The sequence below is a fragment of the Drosophila guanche genome, unplaced genomic scaffold, assembly GCF_900245975.1.
Source record: "Drosophila guanche unplaced genomic scaffold, DGUA_6, whole genome shotgun sequence".
NCBI lineage: Eukaryota > Metazoa > Arthropoda > Insecta > Diptera > Drosophilidae > Drosophila > Drosophila guanche.
The window spans coordinates 6196925-6220590 of record NW_022995750.1 but is presented as its reverse complement, the minus strand read 5'-3'; the positions used below and the strand labels follow the sequence as shown (position 1 = coordinate 6220590).

The following is a 23666-nucleotide window of genomic DNA, read 5'->3' as shown; positions in this document are numbered from 1 at the left end:
GTTTAAGGAAGAAAACACAAGAGTGTTCTTTCGGCAAGCAACTCTTTTTTGAGTTCACAATTTTCTGTATTCTCAATTTCAACATAAAGTACCTGGTCAATGCGGACTCATCGTCTGGGACCAACCAATTTTGCTGTAGCGAAATAAATTTAAAAAAAATAATAATTTAATCTGATTAAAGAATCAATTTGGCTTTTTATAAATACTAATTTTTATTGGATTGTATTCTTTATTACAAATCACCGCTTCTGGAGCAAGGGAGCTTTTTCTTCAGTATGTAAATGCAGGTAATTATTAAAATAGACACATCAATTCCATTGAAAATTATTTAAAAATAGCGCGGATGAAGTTCATTAAATATACCACTATACTCGAGAGTAAATTTACATTAGCCTCATTTTCGTGGCTAAAATATCTCGAAAAGTATATACTATACCGTCAATTGTCAACCTGGTATTGGCTGCGTCGAGCCGCTTGTAGATTTTTGGATTGTTGGTATTATATCGATATACAGAGTCGATGACATTTTCTAATTTTTAACGTTGATATATTGATATTTTAAATTTAATATATTCATTCATTTAATATAATCAAACAACTTATTTTTAGTTCAACATTTTCAGTGACTTTTTTCTAATATTCAACATAAACTGAAGTACCTAATCAATGCGGACTCATTGTCTGCGACCAACCAATTTCGCTCTAGCAATTACAAAAAAAACATATTTAATATATTTGATAAAAATAAAAATGGAGAGGTAAGTATTGGAGCAAACCTGTAACAAGTTACATATTACGACGTGGCGATTTCCCCCTTGAAAGGCGGGTGGCCAAATAATTCCCCTCTACCTAAGGGTAGAGCGGTAACTTAAAACCTCAAAAAAAAAATAATATATTTGATACGACTATATTTAAATTTAACCATATTTATATTTTAAACATCGGATACATCGGTACTACTGTATAAAATTGAGGAAATTAAATGTTCGATTGTAAGTCTAATGTTCCAAGTGGATTGGGGGACGTTTTTTTATGTTTTTAGTTTTGGGGATTGGATTAATCTTTGCCAAAGGAACACCAGAAATTATGAAAAAAATCATTCTCAATGTCTAACTAATCATCTGATGAAAGGGGTTTATATTGATTTGTATTAGTATTTTTGTAAAATAATGTATTCCGACTAACTATCAGGGAACTTACACTCACCCAAAAGACTGGGTTGGCATCTTCCAGTCCAGGGGCGGAGGACGAGTTGGAATCAGGCTCAAGATTGGATGAAGCTTGGTTCGAGTCATCCGGTTCGATCATGTTCAAGGTTTTATATATGACTCCGGAATATATGACTCTGTATGATGTATTCCGGTAATATTAAAACTAAATATTAAATTAATAATTTTTGTTAAACATGTAATCAAAATCATCGCAATCATTATTGAGAGAGCAGTTCAGATATCCCTACTTCTAATGGCGACTCGGCTAATGGCTGAGTTCCCTGCTAGTTAGTCTGCCATTAGTTTCCAAAATTGCGTCTCTCTTTCTTTCAAAGTTACTTCTCTGACTGGCTTTGGCGACCAAAAATTGGGAAAATCATCGCGCCCAATGGGTATGTCTGTGCGCCTAGGTCCAAGGGTGAATTGGTCAGCGACCAACGCGGCTAAGAAAATCTCTAAGAAGGCAAGGGGACTTTCGGAGCTATTTTGAGCTTGACGAGCCATCGAAAAAGATCCTGTGGACCATGGCCTATCACCGGCCCAATGTGGATGGGCTGCACGATCGCATTCTGGACTACATGGAGAAATTCTACCACCTCCGATGTCCCTCACATGACGAGATGATATTCCAGTGGTTCCTGTTGGAAGGCTTTTACCCCTTATTTTTTCTTCTGGGGCGACCTGTGGAGGAGCTACTACAGTCCTCCGATGAGCAGTTGGACAAGAGTATCCGTGAACTTAGAAGTCGTTACTGCAGCTCACAGACGATGAACAGTGAATGAGGCTATGGCCAAGTATATGATCTGCGCCTACTTCCGTGTCCTCTTTCACTACGCCATTGGAACGGACATGGACATTCGGCGGCGCACTCTGCTCCGTTGCCGCTTCGTCGTGAACGTTGTGGAGGTGTTCATGCTGGAGCAGCATAGACGTCCGATCGGGGGCACGATCGATGCATTTGAGTTGTACAATTAGTCCTGAACGAACCCTTGAGAAACGGCGAGAAGCGGGCCACTCAGGCCGAGACCCTGGGGCTGTGCATTCGCACCTCGAACAGGGAATCCTACAGCGAGTTTTATGTCAACCAACAGTTCCCGCGGCCCGATTTCCTAGCCATCAACCACGCCAGAGTCGGTCTTCGCCATTATATTAGCAAAACACCTGCAGAGACACCGAATTCCGAGGGATTTCCTTGCCCCATTTAAGGCTGTGCAAAACCTCTCAGCCCGAGTCTCGTAATGTCACATTTTCTCAGCAGCCACAGCCAACGCATGGAGGAGCTCTGTATGGGCGACCGCATGGTCTGCCTGTTCTCCAGACATCATTTATGTGGATGCTCGCCCAGTGTATGGGGAGCGTTATAGTGCTCATGAATCTGCCGATGAGATGTGGAGCGTATAGCTATGGAAGTAAAGTGAAGAAAACTAACTTACTTTACAAATTTCTGGAGTGACATTTTTTCTTAATTGGTTTACAACACTGACGCGGATATATTTCAACATGAATTTTTATTGGATGAGGGATTCGAAAATGGAATAACAACCAATGAAATAATTAGTGGATAAACTAAATTGTTTTACTTTTTAGCCCTGGACTTGGGTTTGGCGGCCGTTGCACCGGCAGTCGACTTCTTGGAACCGCCCGCTGCCTTCGACGTGCTGGCAGCTGTCGACTTCTTTTTGGCCTTGATCAGGCCATCTAGTTCTAGGTTATCTTTATCCTCGTCCTCATCCGAGTCTGCGAGCTTCGTTTCGCCCTCTTCGAGCTCCTCTTCTAGGCCCAGCAGCTCCTCATCGCCGGCACCAGCCTCTGACTTTTTCTTCTTGATGTTCGCCTGGGCGGAGTAGGAATAGGCCATCACCTCCTTGTTGTAGGAACGAGTCAGGGCCGCCTTCACACGGCCATCCACGGCATCCAGCGGGGACTTCTTGCCTGGCCAGGCGGTCAGCTCGACCAGTGAGTCGAGATCCTCCCGCAGCAGGTGGTAGTCCTTCATCACATCCAGTGCAGCGGGCACCCCATCCTGGCCGTCTCTGGCCAGCGGACGAGCTATGTTGTCCAGCAGGAAGGGTGCATAGTCCAGGCGGATGGAGAGCCTGGAGCCGGAGGTGCAAGACCTGGTGTGATCGTGCAGCTCCTGGGCGAGTCTTGCCCGCTTCGTAGTCCTCGAGTTCTTGCCAAGCCAGCCGGGAAAGTTGATCTGCCCCGTGAAATGGCCTGCCATGTGCTCGCCCGGCAGAACAGAGCTGAAGAATGCCTGCGTGGGCAGCAGACTCCAGGCGGAGTTGGCACGGATCCGTTTATCTATCATATCGCCAATGCTGAGGGCATCCGCTGTGGCTGCCACTTTACCAAGAATATCATTTCTGAAAGAACATATAATGTAAGTTATTGGAGCGATCTCCTCCTGGGGAATGTTCGAGACTCACTTGTTGCCTTGAGGCGTGACCTGGAGATAGTTCTGCTGGACAAACAGTGGCGCTAGGCTGTAGTCGTGGAAGAATAAATCACATTTGTCGGCAAAAGACATTCGCTTGTGCTCCTCGGCGGTGAAAACCTTGCGCACCACCTCCCAGGGACCCAGCTTTAGGTCTTTGCAGGCCACCTTTGGCTCGGCCTTGGCCTGCGATTGGGTGGGAATCTGCTCTCCGGCACTCATCAGGGAGATGTGGTTGATGGACTGGCGAATATCGTTGTTTGTGGCTGCTATAATCTCCTCCACTTTGGCCGGGGATATCTTGACCTTCTCCTTGAAGCAGATGCTCATGATCTTGCCCTTGATCTGCTCGAGACGCGGCCGCTGGAAGCGCAGATCAAAGCAGTAATTGACGAGGGAACGGATCTTCGGGTGATTGCGATCGTTGCACATGCAAATGATGGGCACGGAGCTGTCCTTGATGAGCGCAATCAGCTCCTGCATGCCGCCACGATCCTCGTTGCCCGCCATGCCGTCCACCTCGTCCATGATCAGCACATGCTTCTTGGACACCGCCTGCGACTGTCCGTTCACGTAGCCATAGAGAGACTTGTTTCCCAGCAGCGTGGAGACCTCATCCTGGAGCAGACGCTTGCTCCGAGTGTCGGAGGCATTGAACTCAACCGCATCGAAGCCCAGTTCCTTGACCACCAGCGTCGCTGTCGTTGTCTTTCCTATGCCTGGCGGTCCCGACAGCAGGGCCGCCTTGTAGAAGCTGCCATCGTCGTTCTTGGCCCAGGGATTGGGACGCTGCGCCTTCTTCTTGCCATCGTGGCTCACATACCACTTGGACAGCCAGTTCATCAGCCTGCGCAGGAGATGTTTCAATAGAAAGTCGGCATGGGGAAGGCTCTACTTACTTGGTTACGTTGCTGGCTGCTCCGGCCTGGCCTACGATCTCCTTGATGTTCGTGGGCTTGTGTTTGTCCACCCAGGCCATGCTGCCCAGATCCAGGGGCTTCTCCACGGGCCTCTGTTGCACTTGGGACGTGTCCACGGATGTGGGCTCTTTCTTCACCTTGAGGGTAACTGCTGGCAGGGAATCCTCTTCCTTCTCCTTCTTCACCTGGGAGTCTTTCTTCTCTACTTTGACCAGAGATTCCTGCTTCACCTCCTTCTTTACCTTCGGCTCCTCCTTCTTTGGCCTGGACTCACTCTTCTGCTCCTTCTGTGGACTCTTGACCTCCTCCTTCACCTGCTTCCTCTTGCCCTGGCCCGACTTCTCCCTGATCAAATCGAAGAGTCCATCCTCGCTCAGGATGGGTATGTTGAGGTCCTCCGCGGTGGCCAACTTCTTGGGCCCCGCCTCCTCACCCACCACCAGATACATGAGCTTCTTGCCCACCACCGTCATGACACGGCCGCCGTACCCCTTGATTACCGACTCGGCCTCCTCCCGCTCCATGGACTCCAGCACGCCGGTGACCACAAACGTGAGTCCCTTCAGGCAGTCGGGCTTTCCCGTGGGTATCTCCTTGCTGCCTGGATTGAGGCAGGCGCTGCGGTTCTTAAACTTCTGGTAGAGCACTGCCGACATGCGCTTCCGCTCGTGGCGCTCCTCGTCGGTCAGCACGCTCGTCTCGAGATCCGCGGGCGGCTTCTCCTTCTTCACACGTGGCGTCGTGGTCTTGGGCTTTGCTTTGGCCTTTGGCGTGTCCGGACTGCTGCGCTTTGGGGGCTCCGGAGTCTTTGGCTTTGCTGCCTCTGGGCTGATACGCTTTTTCGGTTTTGAAGCCTCTGGACTGTTCCTCTTTGTCGGCTCCGGGCTGCTGGGCTTGGCACGTTTGCGGGAGGGCGACTTGGGAGCCACAGCCACTCTCTCTTTGGGTTCCACCGTCTTTAAGCTCTCATCCAGATCTACCTCCATGAGACTCTTGTCGATATCCTCATTCTCAAACTCGATGACAGCCTTCGTCTTCTGCTTGGGCTTCTCCACGCGATTGGTCTCGCCGCCAAACAGCTGCGAGGGATCCACCTTTTGCATGGGCTTCAGCTTGGACAGCGCTGGCTTCTTGCCTCCAGCGCCATTTGTGGCACGCTTCTGTGCCCGCGACCCATCTGGACTGGCGACCACCTGGTCCTCATCGCTGGATATGACTTTGCGATTTGTCTTCCGTTTCTTTGATTCCTGCGGGCTGGCTGCTATTTCCTCCTCATCGCTGGATATTATCAAGGGCTTGCGGCGTTTTGGCGCCTTCGATGGCGTCTCATCGTCCCCATTGGATTTTTTTGTGCTGCCTGGCACTGGCTTGAAGAATTGGTCAATCTTCACAAAAAGATACACAAATTATATTAGGTATTCAATGAGCTTCTTAATCACATAATTTTCGTTTCCACATACCCTTTGCATTATAACATATATTTTGTTAAATTTCAATTTTGAGTAGAATGTGGACCGGCCGTCAGTGTGACCGCGGATTTGGAGATACAGCAAATATACCGCATGACCCTCTAAAATATACCTTTAAATACCTTATCATTTTCCAAATATACCGGGAACATTCCGTTTCCTAAATCATTTTCGCAGATTTTGATATTCTGAATAATGTTTAACCTGTTCTCGGTATGTACATCGAGAAACTTTTCTTAAATTAGTCTTACAACAGATCTATATATTTTCTTTCGCAAAGGTAGCAGAATGTTGCTCGTTCCATACCCATGTTGGGGAAAACAGCCGATTCAAATGTATTTTACCGTACAAATGTAGTTGAGAATCGAATGCAAGCACATTTTAGCGAAGAAAACACCCACGTTGCGAAAGAGAAGGGACAGACAAAATTCCCTACGGATAAGGAGAAAATACCCCAGAATCCCACCGAAATTGGAATAAAACTCTTATGCCTGCCTTCATACCCTATACCATCAGCAGAGTCACTGGTTTCAGCATGTAAAAACTGAGTTTAACAGCACTGTCTTAACATAGCTCGTACCAAACAGCTTTTGTGCAGCAGCAATTTGAAATTTCAAGTTATATTTGGACTTGCTTCTCCCCTTGTAGAGGAAGACCATATGCTCTGCGGCCTAGTTTATTTTCTTAAACTCCCAATGATGGGTAAATTGATTGATTTTAAAAATTAAATTTAAAATTAGACATCAAAACTTTAAAAGTCATTGCAAATTACAAATTACTTATTGTCAAACAATCAAGTCGGCTTACGTTCTTGTGCATTTTACATGTTATTTGACGTATGCTTCATCAATCTTCCGCTAATGCAATGCAAACTAATCAAATCAAATCACATCAGAGACGGAATCACATCATCAACGGCACTTTACTTCACAGCAAAGTCAATCCCCTGTGCACACAAGCTGTTTTGTTGCATTTACAGGGCATTAGAGCCTCTCCAACCCCCCGCCTGACACAGCCCCTGGGCACCCAGATTACACGCGCAATTAAGGGTTGCGGACAGCCGACACGACACCCCCCCCCAGCACCACCCACAGTCGTGGCACTCTGGTGCGGCTTGTGGCCTGTTGCACGTGCTAAAAGCCATCAAATGTTACCCTTGGGGCCGCTTTTGAATGATCGTTTGCCCAACACCGATTTTGATTAAAATCAACACAAACGAACGGTGACAGTATCGAAAAAGGAAGAGCTAGGCTACACAGTTGATTTATAACCCTTTGTGGTGCATAATTGAATCAAATTTCGTTCACATTTAACTTATTTACAACACAGGAAACTTTTTGGAGGGGCAACCCCATTGGTTAACATTCAACAAGTGGAATCCATTCACTCATTAAAAAACGGAATGCACTCATGCAGAAAAAACAAAAAAGAAATGCATAGATTTTTGGGGGAAAACAAGCAAAAAGGGTTTCCATAGTCCTGACAGACTGACTGATGCGAAACCACATGCCAGAGTTCCCACACTTGGAAAACAACTATGAATATAAATTGACTTCGCTTCGGGTGGATTATTCCCTTTGGACAGGCCTTAAATTATGCGCCCGAAAGTCGGTAAGTAAATAAATACAAATCCGGGGTTGGACACGGACCCGCCCACTGAGCGCATTTCACACGGATTTATTACATTTGCATTTGATTTTCCCGATTATGTGACATTTTGCCTCTGCAAAGTGTTGGACTCATGATGCAGGCGCGGTAAGAGGGGTGCGAGCTATTCCTCTAGGGGTTAGTTTTTCTCTTTGTTTTCCACTAATTTGGGAATGGCGTGTGATGAAAATCACTTGTTCTGCTCCCACTTTGCTCCCTCACTCCCGTACCTCATTTATCGATCATTAGCAGTGGCGTGGCTAAGCCTAAGCCCCCCGTTCCAAGCCACTGACTGGATGACTGGCTGACTGGCTGACTGGCTGACTGCTTAATCGTGATTAATTATTTTGACGCATTATTTTGATTCGATATTTATCAAAATGTCGCAAAAGGCCGCTTAGCCTTTTATTATGTTTGCTTAACTGATTACTCTTTTAAGGGGGGGAATGGGTTTCATGTAGTTGACTTTTATGGATCCCAAAACCCAAAACCCTTGATGAAAAACCAACACATTCTGTATTTTGGTTGGCTATTAACTAATGAAACATTTGAGCTTCAATGTAGTTTGAGAAGTAAATTGTTCTGTGCAATTAGGGTTAGCCATTTCCCTATTCGTACTCCATTGCCCAGCCCATCAAAGATACCTTAAAAGGCTAATTGTACATTTAATAATGGCCATAGATATCATTTAATTTTTACCAAATGGAAACCCACAGCACCGCACCGCATCGGCCAGAACCCAGCCCAAATCAAACGAAAAAGCCAAACAAAATAAAGGCCACACGGAGCGCCACGATCGAGGAGGGAACAAGTTTCCCATGGACAGAAATTAATAAAATTTGCAATTTACAATTTGGAAGCGACTTATATATCAGTGGGGAAAACATGGCGCGATGTGCGCAGAAAACATGTTCAACAGTTAATAAAACAAATAATTGCATCGTGTGTGCAATAAAAAGAAGGTTAAACGTGGCCCAGGCCGAAGCCATAGAAAGCTCCACAGCGCCACGGAAAGAGAAAGGGAGATGTGAGTGAGCGCCAGAGAGAGAGAGAGAGAGAGAGAGAGAGAGAGAGATAGATAGAGAGGGAGGGAGTGAGCAGGGGAGAGTGGGACAGACAGAGAGACGACAACTAATCATCAGCAGCAGGAGCAAGACCTAGGCGAAGCGAAGCGAAGACGTCGCGCCAATTGGAATTGCAAATCTTCCATGTGTATGAGAAAGAGAAAAAGATTGTTGTAAAAAGAGAGAGCGAGAGAGAAAGAGAGTGGAAGAACAGGAGCGGTTTCAGTTGCTTAACGCAAGAAAAGCTTTCCCTACATAATTAGGATAAATGGATTAAGGAACTTTTATGGATAATTTTGATGTGCCTGCATAGTAAGCCAAAGTAATTCCCTTTAAATCAAATGCAAGAAACACATCAACGTCCTTTATAGCGCTCCTGTCAGCCAACATACTCACTTGTACATGCATTGGCCCCGTCTAAGACAAAATGGTGGAGTCATGGAGGATGACGATGTGAATGTGGATGGGGAATGAAGATGACTACGACGACGACGACTAAGACCACGACGTCGACTACGGGGAGGACGCTGATGATGAGAAGGAGTAGGACACACAGGTTCATTCTCCCATAAATACGCTCAGCGGGTGTTAAATATTTTGTACGACTTCTGCAAGTCCTCAACTTTGGTTCGACTCTGCAAAAAGACTCTCTCTCTGTCCAGGGCCCAGACACAGACATGGCTCTCTGCTATCTCTTAAACAAACGCACAACTTTTGGCCCAAACGCCTTTGTTCATCAATTAAGCTGTCTGTCCACTGTCCTGCTCCTGCTGCCGCTCCTGCTATCTTCTTCGCTGTCTGCACACACACGAAAGGGACACAGATATATGGGATACGAGTACGAGTGAGCTTGGGGCACGGTCGTTGGAGACACATGCTAAGGCTTGTAAATTGTGCGTCGGTCAGAAATTGAAATATGGCGTCGCAACGCAGGCAAATTGAAATCAATGAAAATGCTGTATTCCTCTGACTGAAGGAATGGGTCTCAGATGCGGGTTGTTGGGCGGGAAATGGAAAGGAAAATGCAGCTTTCTTAAAGGGAATCCATACAGCATTTCGAAACACTATGGACCTCCTATTCAGGCTCTATCTATTTACCCATTAAAGTATCCATTCTTGTAACCGAAAGCAAACTCATCTTTAATAATTACGACATCTACCAGCTTTATGCAATACTCTAATCTCGCGGACATTTATGACTGGGATAGGTATATCCGATTACCTTCCAATTTGGCCAGCCACCGAACTGATTGAAGCGGTGGGATTCGGTGGGAAGTAACCCTCCACTGTGGCGCCTCAAACTGATGGAAGGCGAGTAACATGCGCAGCTAGCTGTTAGCTGGTAGCTGGTAGCTGGTAGCTGCCTCCACATCTGCCATGATTGCTGCTCCTCGAACTGTTTATGGATATATTTTAAATGCCGATAAAAGCGCATGTACGACAAGCAACTAAACAAGAGACAGAACATGCCATCATTACCACCAGCCAGCCAAACGAAACGCAACGAACAGAGCGGAGCTTAGCCGAGCTGAGCTGAGCTGAGCTGAAGATTCGACGCTGCGCCATGTTTGATGATTAAATCTCGAAAATGTTAATGATGCCGAAAGAGGCAGCCGTAAAAGAAGCCCACAAGAAGGAAGGGGCTCCAATCGACAGATGGAACCAAAACTCAGACATGGAAATTAGCTGACGATTGGAGTAGGTTCAGGGCACAGAGGAGAAGGGGCAGAAGACTGCTTCCATATCGATCGTTAAATGAACGCCAAGGATCCCCATCGCCATTCGGGATCGATATCGGGATCGGTTTTCATTTGACGCGCTCCGCTCCGGCGGCATTTTCATATTGATTAACCAGACTGAGCCAGACCCACGATCCCTGAACGATCAAAATACCTATTAGCAATTAAAAGACAGACAAAAAAATATCCAGAAATCTTATGACAAGTTGAGAAAGTCGAGTCTAGGTACCGTTGCAGGTCTCGAAGACCGTTCGATCCGTCCTTCGCGGGTCGCCTCTGTCCATATATGAAGTTGGAAATTATGGGACATTAATTGACTGTAGGTTAACAACCAAGCAAACAACCAGCCAACAACAAAAAAAGAGAACGACTGAACAGAAAATTATGAAAAATATTATTGCATTGTCTGAGCTAGCGAGGTGCAAAGGGGTCTGTCTTTATGGGCTTCTCTCGCTCTTCCCCTTTTTGGGTTCTTTTATGTAACTGGTTTCATGTAACTTGTCTTCCTAGACCCTTTGTCATTGGAGGGGACTCTCAGTCTGTGCAGCCATTGTGTCGCATATATTGATTATGGTGTTTATAACTATGCCTTTTGGTCGAGGCTTAAGAGCTTTCGTGGGGGAGTGATGGCATGCTTAGCATTGATCAAATCCCTTATTTGCAATTAGATTTTGATCGTAAGGAAACCTAAATATCTTCATTTGGCTAACCAAGCAAATCTTTGGAATTCCTGGGACTAACTTTGGTTCTGTTCTGCCTTGAAAACAAAACAAAAAACAAACCCATATCCAGAACACATCGTTCCTTGTTGTCAAGTTTTGTGAAGATTAATTGAACAATCAATTTTAAATTTTATAGGTTTTCGACTTTTCATTTCTCTTACACGATTTTCTGTGTCTCCCAGTCTCCCAGTCTCTCTGTCTCAGCCTCCGTTGCAGTTGTTGTTGGGTTATAAATTTGTTTTCTTTGTAGCATTCGGACCCTCAGTTCTCTCTGGCCGAACCACTCCACTCCACTCCACTCCACTCGCGATCAATTTAAAATTATGAAATAGTAGCATTAATGAAAGATAAACTTTGTGTGGATTTTGGCGCATTGGTTTTTGGATAAAGAGCCAAGAAAGGGAGTATAAAATGGAGGGATATGTGATCATATACGATAAAAACTCCACAAAGATTTAAATGTTCTAGTATATAGATATATGTGAATTTCATCCATTAAAACCGCTTCCCCGCTTTTAACGGCTGTGCAAATATTTTGATGTCTAACCATTAAACACACCCATAAATTGAACCACAAAAAAATCAATTACTTTCATCGCGAACATTAAACGGGAACACTTAACGACAGCGGAAATTAGCTAAATTTTGTCGGTAATTTTCTATAATTCATATCACATTTTATAGCCCAGAAATTGCCTCCAATTGAGGGAACCCGGATTCGGTTTTAGTGCAATTATTATAATAATTCTCTTTTTTTTATCTGCTCGTATCACGTCGACTGGCGCCATTTTAACGAAACTTTAATGAAATTATAAATTCGATCGAATGTTTGACTGACTTTTATTGGATCTCCAGTATTGCGCTGGGTTCGGGTATGGGTTTGTCTGCCTCCAAAGGCAGACTGTGACAATGGCAACACCTACGGATTTTTTAGTGCATCTCCCTTATGAGTTTTCCTGGCCATGCCTTTTCTACATTTTCTTCTCCATTCCCATTTAATTTATGTGCATCTTAAACGTTTTTGTTTTCTGTCTCCATGGCGCATGCGCTTCGGTTCTGGATCGAACAATAGTCCCTATCCGTTTTGAATATAAGCAAACATGATTTTTATTGCTTACACACATCAAAATTCTTAATGGGTTAGTTGACGTTGGTCCCCAGAGGGTCTCGGAGAAGGCGTGACAGATCTTGTTTGATTGTAAACTTGGGTTTGATTTCTCGTACATATCATCAAAGGCGGAATCTAAGGTTGATGAAACGCATAAAACTCGTTGGAATGATAAGGAAAAATGATTATTATTAGTTGATTTCTTTCTGTTACCTTTAGATTCTGTTCTTGCTTCTCGTAAAGTATTTTCAATTAATTTCTTCCCTCGACAAACTTTCTACAGCAAAAGAGTTTCATTTTCTGCTGAACCTTTCAATTTGCCATGCAAAATGGAAATAGAAAACAATCTTTCTTTCTCTGCCGTAACTCTGGGTTGAGTTGGGCCGAATTGCTATGCAAATTTCTCTTTGCCCCGAAATGAACAAACGAAACAGCGCCAACTTTTACATTACAATTTTCCACACTGTCACCCCAGAGCAGAGCGTCTAATGCCCCAACTAATTAATGAAAGTAAATTAATTTATACGTAAATTGTTTTGTTTAGAAACTCTCCCGCTCCGCGGCCAAGGCAATTCGGTTTCGGGGTAAGGTAAGGGCTTTATCAATGACTTTTCTCCGACGCGCCGTGAATGCCTAATGAGAGAGTTGGGAGTTGTTCGAGTATTCAGAGTTTTCTGGGTGACCTGTCTAGGGCCGTAGCTTAATTCGCTGTGTAATTGTTGATTTGGTTTCGTTGGGTTCTTTAGTGGAACGTGGGAGATTTCCCCGCTTATCGAACACTGCATTCAGGGGCAGTTTATATTAGGGGGAGGACTATTAAATGGTGTCGTCATTATCTGCGATGAAATGGTATAGAAATGAGTGTACTTTCGAATGCAACAAATTAATAAAATTGAATATCAGACATGATGGCACAAGTTGACAGCACTCGAACACACCACAACACGAGGATTAAACAAATGGCGCAATTGATGTTCAATTATGTTTTTGGGCAACCACAGCAATCCACTTAACTTAGTTTGCGGCCAAATCTCTGGCCACTGCAATGAAAGCTCATTAAGTCATGTCGAGAGTCCTCGATGTTGTCCGCCGGACAGGACAGAGCAGGCCAGAAACCAGGCACAGGAACAAGAACAAGAGCATAAAGCAATTATTTGCATAGCCCCCAAAGTGCAGACAAAGAGCGCAAATTGCAGCAGCGCAAAACAATGTGCGACGGAGAGTTGAGGAGCGGAGCATAATGAGCATTCACCTGACCCATGCCCACTGTTCCGTTCCGTTCCGTTCCGTTCCACTGCCTGCCTCTGTTCCAATGCCATTCATTCGGGGCATTGTCATCGGCCCACTCGTTTGTGCATTCATTTATTCAATTGTGGCCACTTGTTAGGACAAAAGCCTTTCTAGGACACACACAATGCCGAGCAAATTTCCCTCAATCTCCCACTCCCACTCCCACTCCCACTCGCACTCGCACTCCTGGCTGCGACTCTCCTTTGAGCGGACATTAACTTGTTTGTTTGCCCCTGATTGTCGTCATCATCCTTATCATCATCAGCATCTGCGTTGTCTTCGTTTGCTGATTTGTTCCACACAAAACGGTGAATGGGTCCCCCCCAACGGACTGGCGCTGTCAACCGCATTGAAATTGAAATTGTTGCTGGAAGGAATAACCTCTCATTCCTCATTCCTTGTGCCGCTGACATTTCGCCTTTTGTGATCCAGATCCCCACTGAATGTTATGATTCCTCTAACTTGTCGCCATGATTGCACATAATTGGGTCACATGCTTGTCACAAAAATACACGAGTACCATGCATACCGCACCACACTCACATCTTGTCGCTGTAATGTAAAAGATTTTTCATTAAAATTGTCAGCTTTTTCTTTATTTTTGTTTGGCCCCCCTCTCTGTTCTCACATCTCTGCCAATCTCTGTCAGGGTTTTCCTTAAATTGCTTTCTTGTGTGCCAGCAAAAAAGGACTTTTTGTAATGGTTTTTTTTTTTGCCTTTTTGGCCCTTTGCTGATGCTCTTTCGGAATGGAAAACACCATTTACCCAATTCCCGATATGGAATCCCCCAAAGAGCATTCCGCATTCGACGTGCTCTTGCTTCAGTCATATTTTCTTTGCCATTTCATGCTTTTGATTGCGTACACAATTTTTTGCCGATTTTTATTATGTGCCTCGTCGTTTATTTTGCAGTGCATAATTTATGCCTTACTCGCTCTCTCTCCCCCTCCGTTTATCTCTCTTGCCTTTTCTGTTCTGGCGTCGCCATTTTTTTGCGCTTCCTGAGCCAGATTCTGCCACCGTTCCCCCCTTTCGTTCGGTTCTGGCTACTGGAGCTGCAGTGTCCCCTGTCCGGTGCCGGTGCCGGTGTCCCTGGTCTCTGGTCTCTGGTCCTCCTCGGACCGTTGTCGCTTGTCCGCTTTTGAACTGCTGGCGGAAATGTATTTACACCAAAACGTTCGTAAAATGGCGGGCATAAAGTAAAGTTTTAACGGATGTTTACGCAATGCGCATGAATTGTCCAATATTGACAAGAGACAAGATGCCAAACGATTGGTCCGTATCCCAGCAGAAGAATAAACTCTATAGCCATAAGGACGGGGGACCTATTGAAATTTTAATGGCCTCTGCCTCTGCCTCTGCCTCTGCTTTTCCCCTTGCCAGTGGCGGTGACGTCTCCAATGGTTGGGAAATGAAAGGAAAATAAAATGTGGATGAGAAAACTTTAAGAGGAGTCCTCTAGGGAGACTTAAGACCAATCAGCTTGTGGTATGTAATGATATTTAAGGAAATTAAACCCTCTCTCTGTCTAGCTTCTGAACTGCTGAAATTTCCTTCAAACCTTGACCCTTGCACGCGCTTCTCATTATTCCTACTTTAATGCAAAACCGCAAACGCAAGTTTGGTAATTTGATCCAAGTTTCCTAACCTGCAACCCGCATCAGTGCTAAAGCTGGAGGGTTAATCGAGGACATGTTGGCAGTGACAACATAATTATGGACCCGCCAGACAAAGGAAAATGGGGAACGCCCACACAGTTATGACATTGACAGGCCAACCTATCTGTCCACGGCGCACTCACCCTCCTTCGCCCACTCTTCATCCAAAGCATTGTACATACTCGTATATATATTTATTTAAACGAGGGTTGCAAAAAGAAAATCTCCGCCAGCTAATCATGTTGAGATGTCGTTGCCAATCTCTCTCCGGCGACCCTTGAGCGAGAAGAAACTTCACGCACAATAAATTTTTCATTCGTTGTCATTAAATCATTTCGTAAGGTCCCCGAAAAGTGTACAGACCCCAAGACGCAAAAAAAGGCGAAGAAGGACAAGAAATTGAGGAAGCCGAAAGGAGCCAAGGATAATGACAAGCAACATGCTGCAAATGTCAGGGCAGACAGGAAAACGGAAACGTATTGGCGCAGTGGAGTTCGCAGTGGATGCCAGAAGGAAAGGAGGAAAAGCAGCAGCAGAAACAGTAGCAGGCGAAGCCGAGAAGATAATCTGAGAGAAAAGTGGTTAAGTTTTGTTTCACTTGAAGACAATCCGGGGTTTAATGGACGAACTATCGGGGGAAACTAAATCGGAACGCGTTACTGTTAGTTCTGAGAGTCTTTGGACTTGATGATACAGTCATAAATGGAATATAAAAGATGTCGTTCCCTGGTCCTCGTCTACAGGATGCTTTCCATTCGAACACTTTCCATGTGTATCATAAATTTCATTCAAGTATTTTATTTTTTTTGGCTTCCATTCTATGGATACTGCGGAAACGGATGCGGGTGCGGACAACTTTAAGAAGTCTGCCAAGAATAATACATATATTACGAGGGCAAAAGGAACAACGAAATTTGAAAAATGCGACACGTATCCATGAAAATAATAAATTATGCAAAATACTTGTGTTTGTATTTTTGATTAAAATTCATTTACTGCCAAAGAGAGCGACTGCGAATGAGAATGAGAGAGAATGATAAATGCCAGACAAGGAAATCAAAGCAAATCACTTGCAGTTGCCCAAAAACGGGACGAAAAATGTTTAATAATGGAAATCCCCAAAGCACGCCCAGAACTCAAATGCAGGACTACCGTACACGTGTCCGGAGTTGTCCTTGCACACGCCACACTTCATAAATTTTCCTTCAGCGAGGAGGGAAATCCAAAGCGATGGAACATTTACAGTTACAGTTATGATTGCCCGAAAGTCAACTGAGGGGGAGGCGAGGCGACGTCGGATGTCCGCCCATCCACCCATCCACCCATCATCATCATCCGGAAGCTAAGCCTCGCAAAAAGAAAACCGCAGCAAAGTAAACACCCGAAGGAGGAATCGCACTAGCACTCGCACTTCCCTTCCGAAGGATAAAAGCCTCTAACACACAAACAAACAGAGGGCACATTCCGGCTACCCTTCGAACCATAAAGGGACGAGCCGAGTATAGACGCATAGACACATTGTGGCACATTGGCCGGGCAAGGCAGGGCAAGGCAGGGGATCCTGTGCCGCAATCAAATCATCTGCCAAGTTTATGATTTATTTAACTTTTTTAATTGACTTTTTCCGAGAAAGAGAGAGAGAGAGAGAGAGAGTGTGCGCATCGTCCTCCCCTCGGATGCTGGGTAAGGACTGCGTGTGAAAGGATAATGGTGGGTCTTCAAATACGGAAACTTCACTTGCAGTCTGTTGTTGTAGCCGTTGTTCCTGGTGCTGTTGATGTTCCTTGTAGCAAATGCGTCATATGAAAGGATACGGATACAGATGAGGATGCGGATGCGGATGCGGAGGTGTACGTGTGCGCATGGGACTGGCTTTTGTTGCAAATCCGGTTGAGTCTATTTATTTAGAGGCCTACTTTTATGCTCATCCGGCTGCCGTTCACCTTTTAACAGCATAAATAAAGGATAATATCAAATAAAAAAGCAAAATCTGTTGATTTATGCAACGGTAATTGCTGGTTGAAACAGTGGAAGTGAAACAAGAGTACAGTCATCAAAAGGTTATGGGATTTTAATGGAGGTACTGGGTTACGAATGGGAAACATATTTGAGCTATCTTTTGCCATATTTGATTCCTTTTACTTTATATCTAAAAATTTGTATGCCCCCTCCATATCTCGCTACAATTCTTTACAGTCCTCTCAGCATATCTCACTCCACACATGTTTCAACATATTACTGCCATTTCTACCCTTCGTTTGCTTTAATAACAGGACCTACATCCTACAGACACACTCAGCGTGACTCAGCCCCATTCCCATCGGTCACCGTGAAAGCAAACTAATTTGACAGCCAACTAGCGCCGGACCCACCATACGAGTATGGCCAAAGATGGACATGAATACAAAGAAAAAATTGGAATCCTGATGCCCCCAAGCCCACTTGTCAGTCTACCGCCGAGTCGCTGTCCGAGTAAAACTTTCAATTTCTTCAAAATCAAACACACAAAAACGCACCCAAAAAAAAGTATCCCACAAACAGACTGGCAAAAATATAATTTATGAGCTAACCGAAAGAGAAAAAAAGAGAAGCAGAACTCACAGCATTTGATGTATACATTTTGAGCTTTGTGGAGACACAAAAATGATTTTGATGGACACTTAACAAAACGACACCAGAGATTCGGTTCAAACGAAACCTGGTACCCTGAACTGTCCTCCTGTGCCTGCTCCTGCTCCTGCTCCAGAGTCAATTCAGGTGAGGAATAAAGCCAAGTGGAACCCAAGATCTGTTCTTCTTCGAGTTGCAAACAAATAAAGAGGAGAAAAACGAAGAGAAATACGACATATTTCATATTTTATTTATTATTTAGAAAGGGTACGCTGCATAAATCAAAAACGAAATGAGTACGACATAACAACACCAAAAAGCTGCGACTCAGACTCCGAGTCCGAGTCCGAGTCCGAGTCAAACCCAGATGAAGGTGGCTATGGGGATAGGGTTCGTTCGGTGACGGAGGAGAGGCCGAGTCGGAGGCGCAATCGCAGTTATCGATGTTGTCCGATGCAGCCGAGACCAGCCACCACCATCCAGGCAAACAACCAACCAGCATATGAAATAAAATCAAAATAAAAGCACCCAAACTTAAACTCAAACTCAAACCAAACCAAACTCAAAACTCACAACTGAAACCGAAACGCGAAACGCGAAACGCGAAAAAAGTTCCCACATGTTCACAATTTTGTACACATTACGAGTACGTTTATGGGCAGCGGGCGAAGCGCTCCGAAGGAGTTTCAATGCAAAAACAATCAACGAAAAACCCACAGATCTGAGCGTAAAGCATAAAATATCATTCATTCAACATAATGCGATGGGCTGCTGCTGCTGGGCTCTCAGGACGAGTCGAATGCTCATCTTCTGTGTTTTGTTTGCTAATTGCTGGCACTGAGAGTGGATTGAAATGAGTCAAGGTGGGAAGCAATAGATACATTATCTGTATCTGTATGACTAGGAATAATATTTAAGTATAAAACTATCGTTTACGGATCGATTAAAGTATATAATTTCTCGCAGTGCATGCCAGTGACATGAAAGGGTTAACCAGAACAACGGCAGCAACAACCATACAGAAAACAGTCAAATGTTGTATGTTTGGTATTTTTGCGTCACGCGTTGTTCCACCTTGTCGATGGAGAAGGAGCGGGAAGCGGGGAGCGGGTCTCTGGCAGAGAGTGAATCGATTCGTGGATTGCGCCTGCGCACACGCCTGAATGCGAAATACTGTAGGAGTGAGTCCAAGCGGGGTCCAGGCGGGGGCTGCCATATCAGTGAAATGATCGCAATCTCAACACAAAATTTGTGTTTGGCGCAGACATTTTTTTACTGTGTGAGCGAGCACTGGAGAAGGTGGAGGAGAAGGTGCTGGAGGAGGACCTGCGAAGATAACCGAAAGATGATGAAGATGAAGCAGCAGCAAATCTGCAAAAAGCCAGGGAATGTGTGTGACCCCCCCGCACTGCGCACTGCTCTACGGCCTGTCTGCAACAGGGACTGGAACTGGGACTGGGACTGGGACTGGGTCCTGGTCTGGGGTCCTCCAGCCACGTCGTGTTGTCATAATGAATGGTGCAGCTTAAGTCATTTCATTTTGGAGCTGGTCCTGAGGTTGCTGCTGCCTTTTTTATAGTGCTGCTGGCGCCATGAAATATTAAATTACGAGCTGCTGTTTGTGGTCACCCCTGGCCTGCCTCTCCCTGGCCTGCCTCTCCCTCTCCCTCATTAGAGAACAAGAGAGGCCAAGAGGGACATTCCACATACGCCGTGTGTGTTTTTGCGAGTGAAATTAATAACCAAAACGTTGCAGAACCATTAAAAGGGCCTCCAATCGGCCAAATTGAAATTCCCAACTTGCTGAATTAATAAGTTAATTTCTGCAAACGCCCCTCCATGTCCAATCCAGCTGCACATACTCGTACGTATATTGAAATGTTTTGCATAATTACGGGGAGATCTTCGCCAGTCTCCCTGCATTTTATGTTGCCCCATTTATGACTTTGCCTAATTTACCAAGGAGTGTGTGTGTGTGTGTGTGTGTGTGCGAGGGCGGGGGTAAGGCCTGCCATTAAAAAGGTTAAAGTTGAGGCTCAGCCACTTAATGACTATTTTTGGGGCCACTCGGGGTATTGGGCTTACACTTTTGAGCTCTTGTTAATTTCCCGGACATTTATGGCTATGGCTTGACACATGTTTGTGGCAATCTTTATGGGGGTTAATGGGTCGAAGAGTTTATAGGAAGTACTGGGGTTAAACGAGGAGGGAATTGCTTGGACATGGGAATCATCTCCATCTTCCATTACCTGATATTTATGATGAGATTATTTTGTTACTTTAGAAAGGCCTTTGGTACCTTTCACTGGCACTGCAATGGCAATAATTATGGCAAGATCTTTGACTCATATGGCCAATACATTTGGCCGAAATCAAATAACGATAAAAAATCACACGAATATTTATTCGCAGAAATGCAAAGACCTTCAGCCAAAAAGGCAACTCCAGTGCCAAAGGCAAAGGCAAAGGCAAAGGCAAAGGCAAGTCCCAATGGCAGAGCAAAAGCCAAACTGTTTATGAAATTTATAGTGGCGGTCTAGGAAGAGAGACCGCAATCGAGTCAGTCCCAGTTCCAGGTTCTCCCGCACCGTATCCCCCCCCCCCCAATCACCATTCCACAGCTGGTCGTGTGAGAATGTCTGGGGCACATGTGCCTTAGTTCTCTGTCCTCCATCCTCTATACTCTGTCCTCGTCCTGGTCTTGCTCTGGCCCTGGGTTCAACTGAAAAAGCCCAAAGAAAACCAAAAGCAAAAAAGAATCCAATCCAACTACTGGCCAACTCCGAAGACCGAAGCTCTAATGCCAATACAGAGCTGGAGCTGGAGCTGGAGTCTTTGTTTTTGTTTCCTTATGCCCCTCTGCCCCTGCGGATTTTATGCGATCAACTTCCAGGGAAGTGGAAGCCTAAGCCCAGCGATGAAAATATTTATATATATAAATATTGTAGGTATTCGAGCGCAGACTTATCGCCCAACAAGATCAATATGCACGATATCAATATGCTCTCTGGGTGTTGTTCCAGCCCCGAACAACAAGAACCACAACGCTGGACGAACAAGCTCCAAAAGCAGACAAAGTGGGGCAGGGGCAGACAGTGTTGTAAGTCAAAGTGGGATAGGGGTATAGTCCCTTTTGGGGGCAGTAAATGATTGTTCAATAAAACGGAAAGTGAATTAAGATTAGCCAGAAAATATTCCCTGCTTCGAAACGTTAAAAGATCCTGAAGAATAATCGCTGAACAGCGCTGTCTGCCCGTCAGTCTGCCAAGATTTGTCCCGCCTGTCAATATGATTGGACGCATTTCGTTGGGTATTCATTTCATTTTTGTTGCTCGCAAACATTCGCAGAACACACAGCGAAACTAGCGACAAAGTCAAGCCAGATGATGCCATCCGACGATTGGATTGGATTGGTTTCGTTTGGTTTCTGTCCTAGTGCCTGTGCCAGTGACTGTGCCTGGGACTCATGCCCTCCTGCTGCCTGCTTGTAGCCCCGTCCCCCTGTCTGGCATTGTGGCATTTGCATATTTTGAATGCTCGCGGGCGACTCGTGGCACGTTTAAACAACAAAAATGCCATCGATGATTGTGGGCGAGTCATGCGGTTGTCTCTTGACGACCTTTTCATAGTTCTCCATGTCTGCGGTTGTCGCTTGTTCCCTTATTGTTGCTGTTGTCAAACAATTGTCACAACGTGTCGGCATTCACACGAACTTTATGTTTTATCCAACACCTCGTCGCAGATCTCTCAAGGGTTAAAGTTTGCCCAAGTTGTCTCCAGAGGGGGCTGCGAAACGACCGGAGGAAGTCTGCAGGCAGTTTTCCACGGGGATGCTGATACTGATACTGATACTGATGTGATGTGATCCATCGCCCTACCGCATTGCTGGCATTCATCAATAACATTCTGGAGTATGTCTTGTCCGGCCCGACGGCGGCGGTGTTCAATCAGAAGTTCCATTGGAGTTCCATACGGTTATTGGATGAAAAAACCAACACCCATGCTGAAGGGTCCTTCAATTCTTAGCTAATAATGAGCGGAACCTCTTGTTCGAGCGGTTCCATTGTTCTGGCTCCCCTCAGCCTCCTCCTCAGGCTCTTCCAATATGTATTTATTATATTTATGGCACAATTTTGCTTTCAAAATGCTGGCCAACAAAAAGAAACACTTGTGCCAGGACGGGTTGTGCCCTGGCTGACAGGCGGAATATCTTTTTTCTCGCGATCGATGGAAGAAACGAACGATCGATGGGCTCCTTTGCTGAATAGATCACTCAGCCATAATGAATTATTGATGGACTGATCAACAATAACCACACATAAAAAAACAAACACTGAAAGCAAAGAAGAACTGTAAGGAGAGGTGAGGGAACTCTTCGAGATGAAATGTAACCAGAGCTTTGACTTAATGTGGCAGTTCAACCAGATCGATATGTCCATATAACCGAATCGATCGAGCTGCTCAACTTTTGTGACTTTGTCAAGTCTTCCTTCTGCTCCTCCTGCTCCAACTTATCATTTGTGATATATTGTTTCGGTAGCAGTTTGTTAAACGTGATCAATTTTTAATTACCCATCATCATCATCCATCCATCCGTCCATCCAGGCAACCATCGAACGGCGATCGGCGATCGGCGATCGGCGTTCGGCGATCCGTCCTCCGATTGTCGTATCAATCGCACCGCACAGAATGTAACTCGGACGTTTGTCGCATGTCATTCAACGATTTATGCCCTCTGAGCGACTTCAGTGAATGTGTCTCTGCCGCTTTTGGCCTGCAACCATCCTTAGGCCCTGCTCCAGTCGCAGTCCCTCTTTCATTCCGTCAAGCCATCGCTGATTGAGGCGACTTTGCCACTGATGATATGGCGCCGTTGTCTTCGCCTGCTCCGTTCCCTGTCCCTAAACGGAGCGCGTGTGTGTGTGCGTAAAATGTTTAATTAGTTTTGTCTAATTAACACTTGGAACATGGCCATAGCGACTTGAAGTGTGCCACCAGAGGCGTGAACATCAAAAGGTAAACAGCCAGCGTACCAGTGGTGGCAGGGAACGGACTTACATGCCAGAGAAGTACTCTAGGAAATACGAAATAGCGAAAGACTTTTTGCACATCAGTATCCAGTACTTTCTATCCACTTCCTCCGTGTAACACTTCCTGACAAATCAATTAAAGCAAGTATTTAGAACGTTCTCTTAGGCCCTCAAGTTCCAGCGATCTGAACATACCAAGCGATCCCAAAATCTCGGCAGCAGACACTTCTCCTAAAGCTTTGTTTCGTCTTCCTTTTGAGTCTCTACCAACAACATAATTTCTACATCTACACACGCCCATTTTGCCACCAGGCTACCACAGATTGGGAGCCAGACTCTAAGGTCTTGGGCCCTTGGGCAGCACACAAATGAAAGAGAACGCCCACAGCACGCGCCAAGCAGACACGGACGGACCACAGACCCAAAAGGGAGTCCAGAACCGACCAGAAATGGAGCTGCAGATGGAAACGGAGAATAGAGGGAGCAGCCAAGCTGGCTGCCAAAACTCCAATGGAAATATTTGCCACTTGAGTTTCTTGGCTGCCGGCACTCGGCACTCGGCACTCTTCTGGCCATTCGCTTGCTCTTGGCCACTTGAGGTTCTTGGCTGGCGTTTATTTTTGTTTTTGGTGCGGGAAGCAGAGCAACAAATTAAAAAGTAATTCACAGGCGCAGCATAATTAGCTGCTAAATGACACTAATGGGGCACCCAGTTGAAGCACAGTTGCAGTGCCCCCAAAAACGCCCCAAAACACCGCCC

General features: G+C 45.4%; 1 protein-coding gene across 1 annotated transcript; it reads right to left on the bottom strand.

Moving 5' to 3' along the window:
• Positions 1 to 2734: 2734 nt before the first annotated feature.
• Positions 2735 to 6145, bottom strand: LOC117586243 (replication factor C subunit 1). Its single transcript, XM_034276181.1, has 4 exons — positions 6029 to 6145; positions 4548 to 5953; positions 3641 to 4495; positions 2735 to 3577 (listed from the first exon to the last, which is right to left on the bottom strand). The coding sequence occupies exons 1-4, from the start codon at positions 6035 to 6037 to the stop codon at positions 2788 to 2790; spliced, it is 3060 nt and encodes a 1019-aa protein (XP_034132072.1). The 5' UTR covers positions 6038 to 6145; the 3' UTR covers positions 2735 to 2787.
• Positions 6146 to 23666: the final 17521 nt, after the last annotated feature.

Coding starts and splice junctions, on each gene's coding strand:
- LOC117586243 (XM_034276181.1), bottom strand. Junction 4,496..4,547: donor GCAGCCAGCAACGTAACCAA/GTAAGTAGAGCC, acceptor TCTCCTGCGCAG/GCTGATGAACTGGCTGTCCA. Junction 3,578..3,640: donor GTCACGCCTCAAGGCAACAA/GTGAGTCTCGAA, acceptor ATGTTCTTTCAG/AAATGATATTCTTGGTAAAG.